We start from the raw sequence: 22,355 nt of genomic DNA on the forward strand, positions 1-22,355 counted from the left end.
ATGAGATGACAGGAAGTCCCATTCCAATATCATGGCCTTAGAGCATCGAAGCAGAATGATGGACGTAATGTGGCGAAGAATGCCGTCTGTAAAAACTCGAACGGTGAATTGTGGCAAAGGATCTCTCTGCTCGGCGCTGGCTATACCTTACAAAAGTGCGAGAAATGGCGTGGCGACATTGCGTAGCAGAAGACGAAGCTAATCAAAAATCACTGCTACTTCTGCTGCCGCATCGACAATCGCATGAACGACAATATCTTTGGCATAAAATACAATGACAATCGCCGATAATATATTAGGTGTTCAGCTTTTTTTAGAAACCACAGTTCTTGCCATGGAACTGCGCTCTTCAGTTTTCCTCTTCGAGAGAGGGCACCTCGATTGCCAGAGTGTGTGGACGCATCTCACCTTGGCTCCTCAATGTTTTCTTCCAATTCACGTGCAAAGATCCTTCCAAGGCAGCGAAACTATGATAACAGACACCGTAAAGGCTCCCGGTGAGTGTGCTGTGCTTTTCATCAGCTCCAGTTTCCCTTTCCGAGCTACAAGGCCAATTCTTTTTTCAACGGCGGCGCATGGACATAAGCCTAACCACGTCTCGGCAACGCTGAGTGCATCCTCATCGAGGCCAGCCCGGTAAGCTTAACATTATGTCGCTACCACTACCGCACCAGCCGCGCTAGAGGGACACCAGCGTGAACGTAGAGTGCTCGTTGAAAAGTGGAGGCGCTACAAAATTGAACAGCAGCCCCCCTGGAATGCGACTAACGCTGCCCACGAAGAGCGCCAAATACAGAACGCTGAACAACCGCCGCACAGATGTGGGAAACGCTGATGTGCGTCTCACAGTGGCGGAGTGCAGGCAGAAAAGGGGGCCGCAATCGGGCAATGATATGGATACCCGGAAGACTGACGACAATGAAACCGAGGCTCGCAACACCAAAGACAGTGACGCTGAAAAGATAAGCCCGCAGTGGATCATATTCGCCAAGTGGAAGCCGAACAGAAAAGTCAAGCCGGAGCAGCTTCGCCTTGAACGGGTGAGCTGACCTCATTTCGCACTCTCAATCCGGGCACGTAATAAGGTACATGGGCTTGACATACCTACGCAGGCTATAAAAGCTACAATGAAAATGACCGCGCAAAGCTAGGAACTAGCAAAATTTGCAATTTTTTGCTACGACTCTGCTGTGAACAGTATAAAGGTCACAGTAAGAGATGACGAACACGCGGAAAGACTTGCGGCGCTTACGCGATTAGCTGAGAAAACGTGTGGCCGAGTTCGTTCGTATGAAGTAAGCATTGAAAGGACGCCGGCTCAGAGTCGAAAGTAGTCGCGGCGTTGTTGTTGTTCTTGCTGTTGTTGTTGTTGTTGTTGTTGTTGTTGTTGTTGTTGTTGTTGTTGTTGTTGTTGTTGTTGTCTTTATTTCCGACAAATATATGTCTCGTCATCAAAGTGCGTCCTAGCCAGACCATTCGACCACTTGTGATGTGAAATGGCAAAAATGATGGGTGCGCGCCTACTAGGGAAGGCTAACATGCTGCTATTCACGTTTGACACGAAATCACCCCCTCACTGGCTTGTATTTGATTACGATATCGCTAAGGTGCATGCGTGCCAACCCAAGGTCACAGGCTGTTATAATGGTCATAGAATGTGACATATTATCAAATATTGCCCGTCAGAGGAAGTCTGAAGCAATGTGGACGGAAGCACTCCGTGGATAGTGAATGCGATGATGAACTCCTCTGCATCACCTGCCAAAAAGAGAGTGATGTATCATTGAACTCTGCCTGCCCCAGTCGCGTACCCGATGACATAAACAAAATGAGCCAGAATGGGCAGGGTCAAAAGGCAGTGATCTGGTCTTAAGTAGTTCAGGCAGGCACGCCGAAAGAACTTGAACTATCCAGTGACTATGAACAGCAACTCAAAAGTTTGTGAAAAAAACAAAAACACTAGAAAATGACAACGATGCTAAAGGGGATACTAGCACGACTACTGCCCGATCAACGATCTACGCAAAAAGGTGCACCGTTGCGCCAACATGAACCGACTCCGCCAGCTAGTGACACAAAACGCGCGAGTTCAGGGAGTCGGGTTGGGCGATCATTGAGCTGAGAAAAAAAACCGGCAAACTCAAGGAAACAGCAACAACTAGGAAATATGCAGCTCCAGCAGAGCAGGATGCTCTCAACATCAATGCAACTATTGCGCAAGACTCCGCTAATGTGCAGATGTATATCCTGTGCCAAAAACGGTCCACAGAAACTCAATGCTTGGAAAATAATCTACGGGAGGAATTTCAGACAATAACGAATACAACACAAACCCAAATAAAAATTATTTTTAAAGAATTCTAGATATTTTTTCAAAAGCAGGAGGAGCCCAAGCGACGCAGGAGAGCAGAATAAAGCTGGCTACAATACCTACAATTATTCAATAGAACTGTCGCAGTTTCAAACAGAATGGTCCCATATTAAGAAATTAAATAGGAACACTTAAATCTCTTGTCGTATTATTGCAGGATACACGAGGACCGTTTAACATTAGAGGTTCCGTACCTTTCAGTTGGCTACTATATTACACCAGGGTTAAGAAAATGAACAGTCGCAAGTACAAGCCGCTCTATTAGCTAGAAATGACTGTACTGCTACAGAACTGCGAATTCCAAAGCTAAACAACGAATTTAGAGAAGTTTTGGACGTTAAGCTTTGCCCGCGTGGTCAGCGGCCACTGGTTGCAGTGTCCGTTTAATTCGGACCGTTGATGAGCAAGGATCAAAACGGTTTTTTCGTGTGGCTCGGTAAAGTGCAGGCGCAGGCCTGAAGCTTTCCTCCTGTGGTGGGCGTAGACTTCAATGCCAAACATTCATCTTGGGGCTGCGTGAAGACTGACTCGGGAGGATGTGCTCGGAACGAAGCAATTGAAATGTCGGCTTTAACGTGTGTAACAAACCAGATACACCACATAGGGCCACACGCCAAGCAGCAGGACACGACACCTGATTTATAGCTGGCCACTCCTGCGTTTATAAGGCAATAGGACGTATATTCGACCACATGAAGAAGCTGTCATTTGTCTATATTGATTACGCTGGATCGCAAAAAGATCAGGCAAAAAAGGCAAGTGGTTCTGTTTGACTGGAACAAATTTCGAGTAGCTACAGGAGACTGTTTTACGAATTTTGAGGAATTGAGCGCTATGATCGTGGAGGCGCGACCAGAGGCAAAAGACACTATACCATGTGACGACACTACGACTCCCATGGACGTCCATCTTGTAAACATTCGGCGAATAGCCAATCGTTTAAGCAAAAAAAATCGACACAGTAGGCAACGCAATTGAGATTTAATGTCTCTTAAACAGCAATATAAATTGATAAATAAATACCAAGAACTCCTAGAAGCCGATGAATGGCACAATGCCTGCGAGAAGCTTGGACGTGAACGTGGCCTTTAAAGGCTGCGGGGGATTTTGAGGAGTCTGCTCGGTAGAAAGAAAGGTGCGCGTCCACTTACGAAACTCTTTTTGCGAGATGACGCTGCATCGCTGGAAAATCAAGGCATTCACACTTTCTTCCCTCACGCCGCGGAAACACCACCCTGGCCATCGCCTACAACAATGATCGACAGCCGAAAACCGGATCTTGACAAGCCCTTTACATTTGAGGGAATTCATTGCAGTTCTGGCACAGAGCAAAACGAAATCAGCTTCTGGACATAATGGAGTCACTTGGTAATTGCTTAGAAATCTCAGCACTGAAGACCATGACAAACTACTAGCAATTAATAATGAGTCCTTGGAGTCCGGCGATATACCAGAGTCACTTAAACCATCGCTAATCTACCCCCTACCAAAGCCGGGCAAAGACCACACAATGCCAGCAAACCTGCGGCCTATACCCTAACCTCAACCGTCTGTAAACCGATTGAACGAATGTTACACACGATATTACAACACTACATTGAACACCCGGCTCAAAAAGCTTTTCAACCGAACATGGGTACGCATGGCTGCCTATGTTTGCTCCGCAGAGTAATGAACCGCAGGCCTCGCAAACAGGTACCATACTACATTATAGCAGTTGATATGCGTAAGGCTTTCGATAATGTTAAACAACAGGTCATATTGAAGGAGTTGGCAGCAAGGTACCCTAGCCAAATGTATCCAATTCGATTGGCAGCTTCCTCCGAAGCACACCTATTACGCATCGACTCTCGTCTTCCCAGTACCTTAGATAACCTAGGCCTACAATTGTCACCAGAGAAGACCGAATGGCTCAGCGTAGATGGGAAACGACCAAAAAATTCAAGGAAATGGATTATACTACACATAGGCGAAAGAGACATCACATAATCAAATTGGCAAATTAGAAATCTTGGGGCACAAATAGATAGCTGCAATGGCTTGCAACGTTGGTTTTGCATTTTTAAACGCAACTGGAATGCAATGTTGCCCTTGTTCTACTGCATATCAAATAAGTAAGGCGGGGCACGGCAGATTGCATACCAAATACTTTCCAAAGCAGTGGCAGTCGCGCAGATTCAGTACGGGGCACATGTATGTGATTAATCCAAGCGGGATCACAGTGACATTGAAATATTGCACAGGGCAAATCTCCGACCAATTAATGGACTGCCAAAGCACACAAAAAACGAGGAACTGCTCAATCTAGTACCTACACAACCAATATGAAACATCATACGCCAAGCACAATTTTGAACTCGAAGTCGATTGGTAAACACACACCACTGGGAAAACAGGTTATGGCATGGGATAAGCGGGTCCACACGATGCCAATGACTGAGGACCTGCTACCAATTCCACCATGGGAAGTGCCGCTATGTACTCGGAGGAAACAACGTCCTATCGTCAGACGAGATGTTAAAACCAGAAGACTACTTGAGAAAAAAATGGCTCAGAGCAGACCTCAGAACACCATTGACAGTTAAACTGAGGCTGCAATTAGTGACTAAAGAGCCAGCATGGCCTAGGTATGTGGGTGGTCACCAAAATACAATGGCTTTCACAGTTGTCAGCTTGCCGGTAGTACAATTCTGCACGCAGAGTTATTGGCTATATGGGGAGCTGCGAATACTAGTCCCCTCAAATCAGGAGGCATCACTTGCGACAGAATTCATTGTCGCATCCTTACAAATTCGTACGAGTCAGTAACTGAACTGAGAGCGCCTACGACTGAAGATGCTGTAGCAAACGACACTGGAAAAAAATATATAAAGATTTCAAGGCATCGGAACGAATGTTGAGATTTTCTAGACACCAGGGCACACTGGCACGGACGGAGGTAACGCAACTGCTCATACGGTTGGCGCCCAAGCGTGTGGGTTGGACCGCATATACAATTCCCCACACAACAGCTCCACGCCAACCTTAAAATACTAAAATCCCTATTTTCAGATATGGATACTAGGTTCTCTTAGGAGAGCACTGATGCATTACATTCGAACTAAAATGAAATCACACAGCAAAAAGAGACTGTTGGAAGCTACACCGGCGTGTATGCTAAATTACAAAGGTAGATTAACACGTCAACAAGATTTTTTTAACAAAGTGATGGCAAACTCTGCATACACACCACACGTACTAGACAAATGGCAGCAAGCTAACCGACCGTCGATTAACAATATTTCTACGCGATGCACACATTGTCAGACACTGTGCCGGGCACATTTAGAACACCTTGTTTGGACATGCGCGGCGTTCTCAAAAAGGCAGACGGCACATTTACCATCTGCTGCAAGCTAACATCACCACTCTACGGAATTTATTAAAGTCAGACCATAAAGAAGAGAAAGCTTTCGCGATATACGGTAGTCAAAGTGACCTGTTTCGAGTAGTGTAGGAGAGGTCACCTGACCCGTGCGAAGGCGTGACACGAAGTTGCTCTTCATCCTTTATGTCCCTTGTCCCTTTCCCACCTCATCCCTTACAGTGGTCAAGAGTCATCCTTTCCTTTAATGAAGGTCTCACTTCTTCATTCCTCTTCGAAAGGTCCCCGTCGGCGGATGAGTGGCAATGGGAAACGCCGACCAGGAGATGAAAACCACCGGGTGCTTCAAGCATGGGAAAGCAGCAGGCGCGGCGTCGAAGTGCTGAACACCAGTATCAAAGCGGAATGCAATTTGTTGACCAGTCCTTTATGGCCGCACAGATTCGGGAGATTATTGCGGACTCCAGTGACAAAACCATGCTACGTGACCAGCGTAGCCACATGAGAAGCAAATGGGCTGGTTGTGAGGGGTGTGCCACGGGTTGAAAACAGGGAGCGCCAGTGGAGCGAAATATTGCCGAGCATGGTAAAGGAGCTGCGATGGCGGAGGGCCGTTCCTGAGATGTAGTTCACAGCCGAGTGTACAGGTGAAAACGATAAGGTAATCTTAGGAACGTATGGCAGTGTCAGAGAGGGTTATCTTGGCGTAGCAATGGCACCAGGGGGAGCGAGCGGAGCTGTCACGGGTGCCGGTTGAGGAGCAAAAACTGCGATGTCCCCCACTTGCTCCAGTATTACTTGCCGGACGTCATGAGTTAAGATCAACTGGGATGCTTGTGAAAAATACAGTGCACGTGCGACATCTTCTCGAACAAATTGCTTGACTGGGTCGAGAGATGTGTCGGAGCGGGCCACACAGGAACTGTTAGACAGCACCGAAAGCGTGCTATTGGATACGCCATCTCGGCGCGAGAAAGGTGTTTCTTACGCTGTTCCTCTTAGCTCTGGCAAAGAGTTGTTACTTCATTCGCCATCTGAGGGTTCTTCTTTCAGAGCATTTGGAAGGCTCCATCCTCTACGCCATTCATAATATTGAAACGAAGATGTGCGAGCCCACGGGGCGCGGAAGAAGACGAAGAGTAGTGGAGCAGCGCCTGGACTGTGTGGTTGGGTGGAAGCGTTCTAGGCCTGTCTCAGAAGTACGCTGCTATTTCACAACGCCATTTCACCTCATCTGTAAATAAACACATTCACACGTAACAGTTTGGTGGAGGTGCTGGGTACATCGATCTGGACGACCCAGCTCTACCGATTTTGCGACGGAGCAGACGCTTGGCAGGCTTGCCACCACAGCTACCAGACATGAAGTACGCGGGAGCAGGCCATAACAACCTCATTGCTGATAAGCAACGTGCTCACCCGCCAGGACAAGATCGCTGCGGCATGACGGAACGGCAGCCGAGGACCTTTTCGGGGCAGCCGGATGACGATGTTGACGACTGGCTCAAGCACTACCAAAGAGTGAGTAGCAGCAACCGCTGGAGCACTGCTAAGCAGCTCGAAAACGTGGTGTTTTTTCTCGTCGACACCGCGTCTCTTTGGTTCGACAACCATGAGAGTGCATTGACCACATGGGACATTTTCGTGGACGAGCTGAAGAGGTGTTTTGGTGACTCAACAGCTAAGGTCAAGCAGGCGGAGCGAACGCTTTCACGCAGAGCTCAGTTACCTGGCGAAACATGCACCACCTACATCGAGGTCGTCTTGAAGCTTTGCGGAATCGTGAGTGCGACCATGTGTGACGAAGATAAGGTAGGTCATGTGCTCAAGGGAATCGCGGAAGACGTGTACAATTTCCTTATCACTAAGGATGACTTACACACACCTTCCAACCTAAGGAGACACTGCCGAGCGTTTGAAGCGCTAAAGAGGAGGAGAGTCCTACCGAAATTTGGACGTCTTGAGAATGTGCCCACGTGTGTCAACCTTCCATCGCAGGATGACATCTCTTCTCTTATAAGACGAGTGGTTAAGGAAGAACTTGCTCAACTGCAAGCTGTGAACACCGCTGGTGTCTGCCATCAATGTGCATTCGACCAACGGCCCCGTGAACCACTGGTACCTCCGATGTGACAGAGCTACTTTGAGCCTCGCCCGAATTACACCGATCGGTTTGAACGAAGGAGTGAACGACCACTCGTAAACCAGGAACGCAGGCAAGCTGCGTCACAGCGATTTGCTCCTCGACCACCATCACCCGGCTTTTATCAACCGACGAGGTTTACTTCGCCGGGGACGTCTAGACGCAACACCCATACTTGCTACAACTGCGGGCTACCTGGACACATCGCTAGGTACTGCTACCGTCGCCAGCAGCGAGCTCCACGATTCAACGTGTACATGCCCTATGTACCTGCTGGCGAGACTCGACCATTTCAGGGCTCTTTCCAACAGCAACACGCAGCACGTGCTGACTCACCTTGCTCCGACCGCAGCGTTACCCCACCACCCGCACGCCAACAGCGATCTCCGTCTCCACGTCGCCGCTCGGGGACGCCACCACCACTGGAAATATAACTGGTGCGACCGATGGGGGCGAGGCCGCAAAATTATCTTCCGCAAGAAATCCTTGTGTTGTAATGGTTGAGAACAAAGAGGGTGTTTTTGTAGACAATGTGAGTACTGTTGCCCTAGCTGATACCGGTGCTGCCGTTTCCATAATGAGCATGTCTTTTAACAATCGCCTTGGGACGAAAGTAATGTTTCCTTGGAATCGGAGTGCTACGTTCCTCGGCGTAGGGGGAGAAACGTTGAGCCCGGTTGGAGTTCGTTCTGTTTTACTTTCTGCAGGAAATCAAACGTTTCGAGCTGAACTAACGGTGTTTGGACGAGCAACCCACGACGTCATTCTAGGTATAGATTTTTTGCGAGAATATGGTGCAACTCTAGATTGAGGTAGTGGTGGGATTATTTTTCGTCCCATGTTGCCGTCTTCATTGACGAAAGATACCGTTAATGACTGCTTGGAAGTGTCTTCCGTGTCTGAAGACGTCTGCTTGGCCCCACATACCGCAATGTTTGTGCGTGTAAACTCTTCGCGTTCTTCTGCGGTTTCTTACTACGGTTTAGCCCAGCCAAACTTCAGTAACGCACTTAAGAAAAACGTTATTGTGCCTCGTTGCCTCGTGCTCACCGTCGATGGTTGTGCCGATTTGTGGACTGTGACCGTTTCCATGCAGCCCATATATCTGCCTGCAGGACTTAAATTGGCAAGCTTTCAAGAGCAAAGTACTCCTACCATAGGGTCACTCAAACTGTCGGTGGATGTGAAGAAACCCCACGCCAACTCGTACCCCGACAATTCTGCCAGCATTGACCGTATGATTAACAAGTCACTTCCATCAACTAAACGGTTGCTGCTGCAGGAGGTGATCGCATCCTACGCCTCAGTCTTTGACTTTGCCCAAGACGAGGCGTCTACCACTCCACCACCGTCTTCACATACGCAACACCGCATCTATACAGGCGAAGCACCACCGATACGCCAGAAGCCCTATCGTGTATCGCCTTCCGAAAGGAAAGTCGTCGCTGAGCAAGTTGAAGACATGCTAAAGAAGGGCGTCATACAAGAATCATGTAGTCCGTGGGCAGCTCCTGTCATTCTAGTGAGAAAAAAGGATAATTCATGGAGATTCTGCGTAGACTATTGTCGCCTAAAAATGCCATCACAAAAAAAGACGTCTACCCTTTGCCACGTTTGGATGACGCCGTGAACTGCCTGCATTCTGCCTCCTATTTTGCTTCTGTTGACTTGCGTTCTGGGTATTGGCAAATTCCTGTGCATCCCTCAGATAAAGAGAAGACGGCCTTCGTAACACCAGACGGTCTCTTTGAGTTCAACGTTATGCCCTTTCGTTTGTGCAATGCTCAAGCGACATTCGAGAGATTTATGAATACAGTACTCTGTGGACTAAAATGGGAAATTTGCATGTGCTATTTGATTGACGTGATTATCTACTGCAAGACTTTTCAAGAGCATAACCACCGCTTGTCGCCTTTGTTTGAATGCTTACGCGAAGCTGGCCTTGTTTTAAAGTCTCAGCAGTGTCATTTTGGAGAACGTCAAGCCCTCGTATTAGGCTTTCTCGTGGATAAAGAAGGCGTGCGACCAGACCCACTGAAGACCGCAGTGGTTCGCAACTTTGAACCACCACGAACAGTGAAGGACCTGAGAAGTTTTCTGGGTCTGTGCTCATATTTCCGCCGATTTATTAAGAACTTCGCACAACTTGCCTCCCCACTGACGTCCCTTTATCATAAAGACACAACGTACTTGTGGGATGACAAATGTGAGGCTGCATTTCAACAGCTGAAGTTTTTATTGACTTCAGGACCCATCCTAATGCATTTTGATCCTGATGCTTTGATTCAACTTCATACTGATGCTAGTGGGCTAGGTGTTGGTGCTGTGCTGGTCCGACTTAGTAACAGCCGCCAGCACGTCGTAGCATATAACAGTCGGACACTGACCCGAGCAGAGACGAACTACACCGTCACCGAGCTCGAGTGCTTAGCAGTCGTCTTTGCCATTCAGAAGTTCCGACCGTATCTACATGGCCACGAGTTCACAATAGTGACCGATCACCACTCGCTATGCTGGCTTGTGGGACTTCGTGACCCGTCCGGCCGGCTGGCTCGTTGGGCGTTGCGCCTCCAAGAGTACAGCTTTTCTGTTACCTCTACGAGCGGACGATGTCACACAGATGCCGACTGCTTATCCCACCTTCATTCAGTACACACCAATGCTCACGACAATGACATTGATGACTATTTAGTTTCTGTCTCGTCCGACTTCCCAGATACCAGCAGCTTCAAACGTGAGCAGCAGCGCGACCCTACTCTGAAACCCTTGCTCGAAGCTGCACATAACTCCGTCGACAAGCACTTTAATATTTCAAATGGCTTGCTGTATAAGAGAAACTATTCAGCCGATGGCCTCCCATTGCTTCTAGTGGTGCCGGAAAGCCTGCGCCAGGTCATCCTTCGTTCTGCGCACGATGACATAACATCCAGTCATCTCGGTTTCACACGTACGCTACATTGACTACGTGAGAGGTTCTACTGGCCGAAAATGTGGAAGACCACAAAACAGTACGTCACCAGCTGCGCTATATGTCAGCGCCACAAGCGATTCACCACTGCCCCGGCAGCTTATTTGCAGCATACCCCTCCACCGACATCCCCTTCTGAAAAAGTCGGCATCGACTTGCTCGGACCCCTTCCTAAGACCCCATCGGATCACCGATTTGGTATAGTGTGCGTGGATTATTTAACGCGTTATACAGAAACGGACGCACTGACATCGGCCACAGCAGCCGCTGTTTCTTCTTTTCTGTTACAACGGGTCATACTGCGTCACGGTGCTCCACGTGTTGTCATCAGTGACCATGGACGACACTTTATGGCCGATGTGGTTGAAGAAATTTTGCGCCTCTGTGGCTCCTCTTATCGCCACTCCACCCCTTACCATCTGCAAATAACGGTCTCATTGAGACAACAAATCGAACTCTCACGACAATGCTATTGATGTACGTTGATGCTGACCACAGGAACTGGGACGCCGTCTTACCGTTTGTTACTTCCGCGTATAACACCGTCAAACATGAAAATACTGGACATTCGCCTTTCTTTCTGCTTTACGCACGAAATCCACAGAGTTTTCTGGACACTCTATTACTTTTCTCGCATCAGGAAGATCTGTCCATCGCTCAGACGTTGTGTCGCGCTGAAGAAGCACGTCAACTAGCGCGCCTTTGAACATTGTCTTCGCAAGAACACAGCAAGAGTCGCTCCGATGCCAAGCATATCCCCGTAGAGTTTTCTCCCGGTGACTACGTGTGGCTGTGGACTCCTATTCGCAGAAAAGGATTGTACCGGAAGGTTCTAGCAATTCATTTCGGCCCATTTGTGATAGTCACTCGTCTCAGTGACGTGAATTACATTGTCGCCCGAGTGACAGCCAATAACCAGCGTTCGCGCACTACGCGAATTGATCACTTAGCCCGCCTCAAACAGTACCATCATAGGCCTGTTTAACTCGCTCGGCGAGCTTCGTCTGCTGCCGGGGGAAATGAAACGAAGATGCGCGAGCCTACGGGGCGCGGAAGAAGAAGAGTAGTAGTGGAGCGGCACCTGGACTGCGTGGTTGTTTCGAAGCGTTCTAGGCCTGTCTCAGAAGTACGCTGCTATTTCACAACGCCATTTTACCTCATCTGTATATAAACACAGTCACTCGTAACAATATACTTTATCTTTTCCTCTTCAGTCATTTTGGTGTTAATGCAGTGGCAAAAATCAACTATATCTTCAATGTAGGTGTTGAAGTTTTCACCTCGTGGTTGAGTGCGGGTGCGCAGCTACTGCTCTGGTCTATGCTTGAGGATGGCAGAGAGTCCGAGTACATGTTAGTGTCCGGTCTTGAGTGCCGCATAGGCAGAAAACTACGAATCATGATTAGGGAACGAAGTATGGGCTACTTCAGAGAGGTAGAAGCTGACGTAACTGAGCTTATCCGCGTCATTCCACCTAATGGCCACACTAATTGGTGCACGATGACAACCCATTGTCAACATCTGGTTCTTCAGTACTACTGAAATTTTGAAGGTCTCACTGGACACCTGAACAAAATACAGCTTAGGATGCCTGAAAAGAGTTGTTCGGCCCAGCGTTTCAGGTGTCACAGACAAGGGGAGAACTGTCCAGTTTCAAAGTTTCAGGTCTGTAAATACCCAACACCTCCACAAATCTCAAACAGCGTTCTAGATAGCAAATTCGTCAGATGGTAGAGCAGGGCAATGAGAAGCACCACGGAGTACCGATCTGGAACAAAAGCTTTTTTTTACCAACTCGTAGGCCCCTTCTTTACAAGTCAGATTCCAATCGTCCATTGCTGTCAAGTACAGCTTGTTCAATTTCGTGGGGTTTTTTTATTATTTAAATTGCCGGACATCAACTGTGGTACTCTAACATTCTTTGCTGTGGCCGTGTAAATTTGTTCGCGCTAACTAAATGACTTGGTAAATTAGACATCGCACAGTGAGTGTCGATGAGCATTATATTGATGTTATATAGGTGCGGAAGTTTCGATACTTTATGAGGCAATTTCGCACTACCATTTTTTATATACGCAACGGCCACTATAGTGCTGTACAGCAGCTGAAAATTTCGGCATTTAAAATTTTAGCCCGTTTACTCCTAAGATAAGTCTGCAGCAGAAGGAGTTCTTTGTGATGTGGTAGAGTCAAGAGAAGTAACATATTTGCCATAAAGGCGAAAAAATGAAGTTGATAGCAACATATTTGAAGGTCACGTGAAGAATGGCAAGAATCTAGAAACGTGCTCCGCGTTTCTCACGCACAAATGATGCACGAAACGTACTTACACGTACAGATTAACGCGAATAAGCGTCTAAGTTTCTACTTCGCTTTGTCTGAAAAGCGCACTGTTTTGGCAAACAGAGGCTGCGCAACAATTGCAGTGACCTTTGAGCTCCCGGTAACACCACACAGAATCATCCCGACGAAACCCAAATGCTTGCCAAGACGTATGATTCTTCCCACTGCAAGATAAAGGTGCACGATCCAGCGTACACCCCCTTATTTTCTGTACGCGCCACAGTACGCGTAATAGATCGGAGCCACCACACGCTCATAGCACCATCTTGCTGATAACGCTGAAAACACGATAAATCCCCCCCCCCCCCGAGATGCCCATCAACATGGGTAAGTGTAGATACGAATAGCTTGCTGTTTGAACGTTGAAAGAGGTACCTCTCGGTGGCTTAATGCTTAACGCCTCGCATTCATGACGCAAAGGTCGCACGTTTCATTCCGTGCGCTGGAGTCTTTTTTTGGATATTTTTTTTCTTCGTTGCGTTTTTATATATATAAATAGTATACATATGCGGTGCATTACATGAACACTGGACGCCAACGCCCATGCTTACGCCTGTGGCGAAATGTGGCCGAGAGTGTCCCTCTAATTGCCATCGCAATAGCAGGCTGCGCTAATATATTACAAGGTTTTACAACCGGAACAATCCACGTTTCTTTAGCGTGAAGGTGATCGCATCTGCACCGCCGTTGAATATTGCTCTATCACTCGCCTTGATGACGCAAAGCCAAGAATTTATTTCCTGCGATAGTTACAAGAAACAGAAAATCATCTGCATTTCCTTGTTTGCATTAAGTAGTACCTCACAGGTTTCGCATTACTATATATATATATATATATATATATATATATATATATATATATATATATATATATATATATATATATATATATATATATACCCTGATGAAGGCCAGACTCTAGGCCGAAACGTCGAAATAAACCACGTTGTGACCGCTCACGGAGGATCTACTGGACTATATATATATATATATATATATATATATATATATATATATATATATATATATGTGTGTGTGTGTGTGTGTGTGTGTGTGTGTGTTTGTGACGGATGAAGCGATGGTTGATAGAGGTCGAGAAATAAGAAGTAACAATGGAATAAACATGGCATATGAACGAGGCCACGTCGCCCATCCATTAGAGCGTCACACGAGTCGACAGGATGGGGACCTGCCAGCCCCTTCATCAGTCACACATCATCGACAAAGTTCTCCGAAAGACACCCTGACCATAAATAAACTACCAAACCAGCACCTAGCAGTACACATCGACGAGCATCATGACGGAACCATCGACTGACATTCCCATCCCCAAGTACACCAGAGCAGCGGACGATGGACCTCTACAGGACTGGTTCGACTTGTTCGAGCTCCACGATACCGCTACATCATGGTCGGAACGGGAGATGGTCACCAACTTTACCGACTACATTACCGGTAATGCATTTAAATTTTATCTCACCCACATATCTGAAAACGACGAATCGTGGCGAAAATCTAAGAAGAAATGATCATTCGATTTAGAGATTACGATGAATATTCACTTACAACCCGTGATCTGAAGGCAATCGGTCTCAGTTGTCACAACCACCAGGTGTCTTCAAGCAATGAAATAGCCAAATCGAATTGGCCATTCCTTTTCCGACAAGATCAATTGAAACATCCGCTCACCTAAAGACAGTAAGATCTATTTCCATAAAGAGTTAATTTCCCACCGTGTTTTGCTATGGCACAAAAAATGACCTCTACATCATTACTGCACCATAGTACTCGTGTTACCCAACCATCCAGTGCACTGTACTTCCACTGGCTCTTCATTGTACACTTGGCCCGCCACCTGGTTTTCCGTCACTTGGCTCTTCAGTTAGTCACAACGCCCACCTCATGCCTCACACGCTCGGTAATGTTGGTATAGACCTGGGGAACTCTGAATATACTGAGCCAAGCCCAGGGTCTTCCGTCCATATTCATGCATCAGAACAGCCAAGCTCCAAGGTTGCCCAGACAGAGAAACAATGCCAAGCGAAATCCGACCAAATCAAGCGTTTGTCAGTGTCGCCGTCAATTTTCCAGCCACCTGAGAGTCCAACAAACACATTAGGCTTGGAACAATCAACTCTCAAGCACTGCCCTGCACGAGAAGCGTCTATTAAGAACGGCGTTGGAGAGCCTCCAAAGACCTTCCTGTCGATTCTAGTGCACCACCTTCATTTTCTTTCGAAAATCACGACAACCCAACTACTACCAACTATCTACTACTCACATGAGCTATCAAGAAAAAGCCGGCTCGTGTTACTAAAGGAGTACCACCTCATCTAACTCCGAAACAATAGCAATGTCATCAAGAGCTCAAAGAACTCCGGAAAAAAACGGCAGTTACATCAAGCACAACGACGAACTAAAATGACATCACAAGCAGATTTGCGGCTTAAGGATGGTCGTCAGAAACGACACCACCTAAAGGAAAGACCAAGTCAACATCTGAGCCATATTTCTAGAAGGAAACGTCAAAGATGTCTTCTGTACCAGATATCAAGGCTTCATTTACAATCCTACCGATGGAGATACTGCCACACAAAACCACGAAATATACGAAACGCTTCCATTTGCAAAATGCAGGTACACAGACATTATACCATCAACTTCGGTTCTTGCAAACACAAGCTGGAAGTGATGTTTTTGTCTCAGCCACGACAAAGAATATAGCGACCACAACAGAAAACTCGGCGCCTACGACGTCCGACCTTTAAATTCTACATGGACGTGCAACCTCGTTGGTTCTTCGCAGCTGCTGAAGCCGTGTCATGGTCAGTGCAGTTGTGCAGGACGCGGTTATCTTCTTCAGAACGCCACAGTCAGCCTCGCCCACCAAAACTCCTGCGTAAGCCGGACTGCTGCTCTATCTCCTGAAGTCTTTGAAAGTTGACGGAACTCCCCTGAAGCATAGAACCAATTATAAACTTTGACATTTGCGACTTTTCAACTTCTCCTTGTTTTGTACTTCTTGTTCGTAATCCATGCCTTCTTTCAAGGGGAGGAGGAATTACGTGACGTATAAAGCGATGGTTCGTACAGGTCGAGAAAGAAAAAATAACAATGGAATAAACATGGCGTATGAGCCAGGCCACGTCGCCCATTCATGATAGCGTTATATATATATATATATATATATATATATATATATATATATATATATATATATATATATATATATATATATATATATATATATATATATATATATATATAAGGGAAACAAGTGTATACTTAAGGGCTCGTTTTTTGTGTTTTACACAATGTTATTGAGATATACCAGACAATAAAGCCAAGGAAGGTATAGGAGAAGTTATTAGGCCAATTGTAATGTAAATGAGAAGAAAAAAAAAGTGGTTGAAGAGATAACTTGCCGTGGGCAGGATCCGAACCTGCGACCTTCGAATAACGCGTTCGATGCTCTACCACTGAGCTACCACGAGAGCTATCCCCCCAGCTGCTTTATTTTATATATGTATATGTATATATATATATATATATATATATATATATATATATATACATTCTATTTTACAAACCGTAAAAAGCGTTATGCACTTCATCGAGACCTAAGGGACGCTATGTGAATTTGGCGCTTCAATCAGCAGCAGAGCTTACTTGGTCATGAAGCAGCGTGCCCAGAAAGGAATCATGCGCGACCTTTCAAGGAGGGCATACAGGTTGGCGAAGAAGTCGGCACCAAGTTCGGGTAAGAAGTCAGCCGCCATGCGCTCGCGGTTGCCCCAGATGACCCTGCTCTCTGCCTTGTCGCGCCACTGAATGACACCAAGCTCATGGCTGAGCCGTGTTTTTGCACTGGCAACCAGGTCCCAGTGCAACCAGCTGGACTCGATGCGCGACATCAGGGCATGGTCAACTGCTGCCAGCGTACCAAGCACAGTGTCCAAACTTTCGTTGGAATCGGTTACACCCGCACGATTTAGCAGTAGCAGCTCGAGTGCAGCCCTCACTCCTGTCGCATGCGTCACGTTTCGGCAGAACTCACCGAAAGCCTGCATAATAATTCAGTTGACAATTATGTACTTCAAGAAACCGATAATAAAGCAATACTGCTGGAAGATATAAACATGTTATAACGTTTAATGTGTCATAAGTGATGATGCGAAAAGTAAAAGTTGCAGAGAAACACTTGTACAAACCCCTCGAACGAACTGAATGAGTTATCTCTACAAATAAATTGCGCTGTGGATTAGCTCTCACACTAATATTGCGCGGTGAGTCGGCAAGTCACGAAAATTCACAGCATATTCAAGGAATGAGTGATGATGAGTGGGGCGAAGCGTCCGCCTATCCATCTATTCTTGCGTCCGGGCAGACGGCAGGCATCCGGGCAGACGGAGAGGCATGGACGCATGTATGGGCAGCCGGAAAAACGGACGGACGAATGGAAGCAGGGACGGACGGGCGGATGCATGAATGGATGCACTGACGGAAGCACGAACGAACGAACGGACGAAAGCACGGAAGGACAGATGCATGTAGAGAAGCACAGACGCAAAGGCGGATGGAAGCGTGTCTTTCGGCACGCTTTTTGTTCTGCAGCTCGCATTGGGAGGGCCTCTCTACGCTTTCATTCCTCGATGACCCACGTCCTAAGGAGCTTCCACCCTAAGGGCAACTGGACTGTGTAAACAGTGCATATGTGATGTGATGATGATGATGATGATGATGATGAGTGGTTTTTTATTGGCGCAAAGGCCAATTGATCGCCAATAAGCGCCATTGCGATAGACTATAGATATGAACAATGATATGATGCTTGGCTGTAATGGGGCCGTAAAATCCTCGCGCTAATGCGGGTAAAAACGTAAGTATTAAAATCATGACAGTGATGTGAAATATGTACAGTGAGAGTGAATGTCGAAAAGTCATGATAACAAAACTATGGCGGAGATGTGGTCACCACAGGTCCTGCTACAGATCACCTTGAAATGTGCAGTGAAAACTGTGCACATCATTTAAAAAGGTAAACAATGAGTGAATTTTAAAAATCGCATCCCTACCGATAAGCATCCCAGGGTGTATTGGGAGCTGCTGTCGGTAGGGCAGTAAAAAGTGCTTTTTCTTAGGGCGTCCAACTCATTACACTGGACGAGGATGTGGAGAACCGTAAGAGGTTCTACACATCTCGCACACAAATGTCGATCACCGGCAGACAGAATGTATGAATGTGTAGAGTATGTATGCCCTGTTCTTAGCCTTGTAAGTGTTAGTTCTGTGTGTCGTGATTTTGATAGTGGCGGCCAATGACCAAGTTGTGGCTTAATAACATGTAGTTTATTACTTGTGCGTCTATCCAACATGCTTTACCAATAACCTCTGAGCTTTCGTTTCAGGAAAGGTTTCATGTCAAGTACAGGGGTTGGTATTGATGCATTAGCGGCATCGTTACTGGTGGATGCAGCCAGCTGATCTGCCAAAACGTTTCCCTGTATTTCACGGTGCCCCGGCGCCCAGCAGACTACAACATGCTGTTTGGATGAGTAGACTGTGCATAAGCGTGAATAAAGAGACTCAAGAACGGGGTTTTTGCGTTTTTTAAGTGTTTTCAAGGCTTTCACCACACTTGGAGAATCCGTGTAAATTACCGCTTTTTGTAGTTTTATATATGCAATGTGTTTAACAGCTGCAAGTATTGCCTAGGCTTCTCCTGTAAAAATGCTTGCATCAGGATGCAGGACGCCAGTATCTGAAAAGGATGGACCAACGGCTGCGTATGAAACAGAAGTGTTGGACTTTGAGGAAGCTGTAAAGAACTCAGGGCATGTGTACTTTTGTTGTTGTTCTAGGAAGTATGCGCGGATATGTGCAATGGGTGCATGCTTTGTAATCTTTAAAAAAGACACATCACAATCTATGAATTGCCACCGCCATGGTGGCGGGCATGCCGCGAGAGCCATCAGACGATATTCGATTGACACACCGGTTTCCTCAGAAAGGCCCCTCACACGTAGCGAATAGGGTTGTCTCAAATATGGACGGTTTTCAAACAGAACAGAGGTAGAGGTGTCATGAATTGTTAAATGTGAAGGGTGGTCCTTGTCTGCCTTCACTTTGAGATAGTGAAAAGACATGTTACATCTCTGTAAAAACATGTTACAGAAAAGACATGTTGATCTGTAGATGGAGTGACCATTCATTCGATTCCACGTACAGGCTTTCAGCGGGGCTAGTGCGAAAGGCACCTGTAGAGAGGCGAATGCCTAGGTTGTGAATGGGGTAAAGCATCTTAAGGGCGGTGGGTGTCGCAGATTGATAGATTATTGCTCCATAATCAAAGTGAGCGCGTACGAGGCTCCTGTACAAGTTCATGAGACACTTCTTGTCGCTCCCCCACGTAGTGGCTGACAGCACTTTTAGAATATTCATGGTTCTGAAGCACTTGTTTTTTAGGTACCTATTGTGTGGTACGAAGGTTAGCTTGGTGTCCAGAATTAGGCTTAAGAATTTGTATTCAGCATTAACAGACAGGCGTGAACTATGCAAATGAAAGTCAGGGTCGGGGTGTGTGCCTCTTTTTCTAGAGAACAAGACACATGTGCTTCTTTGGGGGTTTAATCGGAATCCGTTTTCCTCAGCCCATTTAGAGACCTTCTTCAAGCCAAGCTGAACCTGCCGGTCATAAATTGCTAGGTTACAGGACTTAAATTCAAGCTGGACGTCATCAACATATGTACAGTAAAACATATTTTGTGGGATAGAAAGACGCGAAAACTTCATTTTGACAATAGAGAGAGTACAACTGAGTACACCACCTTGCGGTACTTTTGTTTCTTGGGCAATTGTTTGGGAAAGAGCACTGCCCACTCTGACACGCAATGTACGATTGGACAAGTAGGTTTCGATAATAGTAAACATCCTGCCACAAACACCAAGATTGTACAGGTCTCTTAATATTCCGAATCTCCATGTCGTATCGTAGGCTTTTTTGATATCGAGGAACAAAGAAAGTATTGTTTGTGGACGAAGGCGTCTCGGATCTGTGCCTCGATACGTACCAGGTGGTCTGTGGTGGATCTATTCTATGGGAAGCCGCATTGGAATGGGTCGAGCAGATTGTTTGTTTCAAGGTAATGTACAAGTCGGCAATTTTTCATTTTTTTAGAAAGTGTACACATGCAACTTGTAAGTGGGATTGACCAGTAACTACTTACAGAAGATGGATTCTGGCTTTGCTGTAAATCGAATATTATTGGCTTCTTCCCAGGCAGAGGGGATTTCATCGGAAAACTAAATAGCGTTATACAGTGAAAGAAGGGTTTTTTGCGTTTGAGGAGGCAGTTGTTTTAATATTTCGTATACTATACGGTCCGACCCTGCAGCTGATTTATTGCAGACATATAGCGATGCTTGTAACTCGGCTAAACAGAATGGGTTGTTGTACAACTCATGTTTAGAGTATTTTTGCTGTAGTTTCTCTTTTTCGATTTTTCTTTTGTGTCGTTGAAAAGCTGCAATATAATGCGACGAGCTTGACACCTCTTCGAAGTGGGCACCGGGGAAGTTCGCTTGGTCTTCCAAGGTGTCCCCTTGTGTGACTATGAGAGGTAGTGAAGATGCGTGTCTTCGTGCTACCTTGCGAACCATGTTCCAGACTTTATTTTCTTGTTTATATGAAGTGATTCCTGATAAAAACTTATGACAACTTTCTCTAATAGCCTGCCGGCACATTCTCCTGCCTTGGGGCTTAATTTTTTTAGAGCTTTCAAGATTCTCGGCTGTCGGCGAGTCCCGTAGCAACCTCCACGCTTTGTTTTGTTGTTTGCGTGCGTTGCGACATTGAGAGTTCCACCATGCGACAAGTCGCTTGCCAGGCAGTCCAGAAGTTTGCGGAATGCATTTCATCGCAGCGTCGGTCAGAAAAGCTGAAAAGTATTGTACATCTACGTCTATGTCTAAACTAGGTAAGCCAGTTAAACTTAAGTGAGTAATCTGCGAGAACTGTTCCCAATCAGCCTTGTCAGTAATCTATCTGGGGACCTGTGGGAGATATTCATTTGATATGGGTGTGCCTAGCATTACCGGAAAGTGGTCTCTTCCGTAAGGATTATTGATCACGTTCCATGTCAGTAAAGGAAGGAGGGATGGAGAGACAATACTGAGGTCTATTGACGAGTAGGAATTCTTGGCAAGGCAGTAGTATTAATAATAATATAATATTAATACTTTATTCTGGCATGTGTACACAACAGTTACATGCCACCGAGATGAGGTAAAAGGGAACAGACGATACTGTTTCCTGACTAGGCCTACATCCCGGCTTGTAAACAACAAAAAAAAGAAGTGAGACATATACTCGTGTAAACAGTTTCATGGACAAAAAACCAAATAAACAAAAACAAGGACAGTGGTCAGAAAAGCAAAAAACATCCAGTACAGCACAATTCATCAGCATCACTGTAGAGAGGTCATGGAATTCCAAGCAATTTCGCTATAGAAGTACGAAAACCTAAAAACACCATTTCGTGTTGATATCTCCATCAGAATAAAGTTGTGAATAGATTTAATGAATGAAGAGGTGCAATAGTATCCATCATAATTCAGAATTCAAGTGGAGCTAACAATGTGCGTAGCTTAACAATTTAAATGCAGTGAAGTACAACCTGGTGAACAAAAGTATGCATCGCAAGTGGCAAAACATATTGCATCAAGCACTTCATTCTGAATCGAAGAGTAATCTTACTTTCTTTTTAAAATGATATACAGATCTGCTTATCTGTGATAATTCTACTACAGAAGAAAAACTGTTACATATATCTACTATTTGTGGTCAAGTGTTTGGGTACCATAATTTGTTCTAGATCGTGCTGAAACACGTGACGTCCTTCGTAACTTATATTCAATGTGACGAGTGAGGTACATATTGCTGAATGAAGCAAAATCTTGTTTTATACGATTATAATTAAGAACCATCACTTTAAGTTTGTAGCATTCAGTGAAACACAATACACGAAAAACAGAACATAAATTGCTATGCCTATGTCTATCTGGCCTTTTAGTTATAAGCTGCAATGCTTTTTGTTGCATGGTAATTAATTTGTGTGCATTGGTCCTATTACATGTGCCCCAAACTAAGTTGCAGTATGTGAGGTGC

General features: G+C 45.9%; 1 protein-coding gene across 1 annotated transcript in view; it reads right to left on the reverse strand.

Moving 5' to 3' along the window:
* LOC119173000 (uncharacterized) overlaps positions 1-17,237 on the reverse strand; it is a 166,804-nt gene extending 149,567 nt beyond the window's left edge. The window contains exon 1 of the mRNA XM_037424133.2: positions 16,859-17,237. Coding sequence (XP_037280030.2) covers positions 16,859-17,103 — 245 coding nt within the window. The 5' untranslated portion in view covers positions 17,104-17,237. The remainder of the gene's footprint in view (positions 1-16,858) is intronic.
* Positions 17,238-22,355: the final 5,118 nt, after the last annotated feature.

Source organism: Rhipicephalus microplus, chromosome 4, assembly GCF_043290135.1.
Source record: "Rhipicephalus microplus isolate Deutch F79 chromosome 4, USDA_Rmic, whole genome shotgun sequence".
Classification (NCBI taxonomy): domain Eukaryota; kingdom Metazoa; phylum Arthropoda; class Arachnida; order Ixodida; family Ixodidae; genus Rhipicephalus; species Rhipicephalus microplus.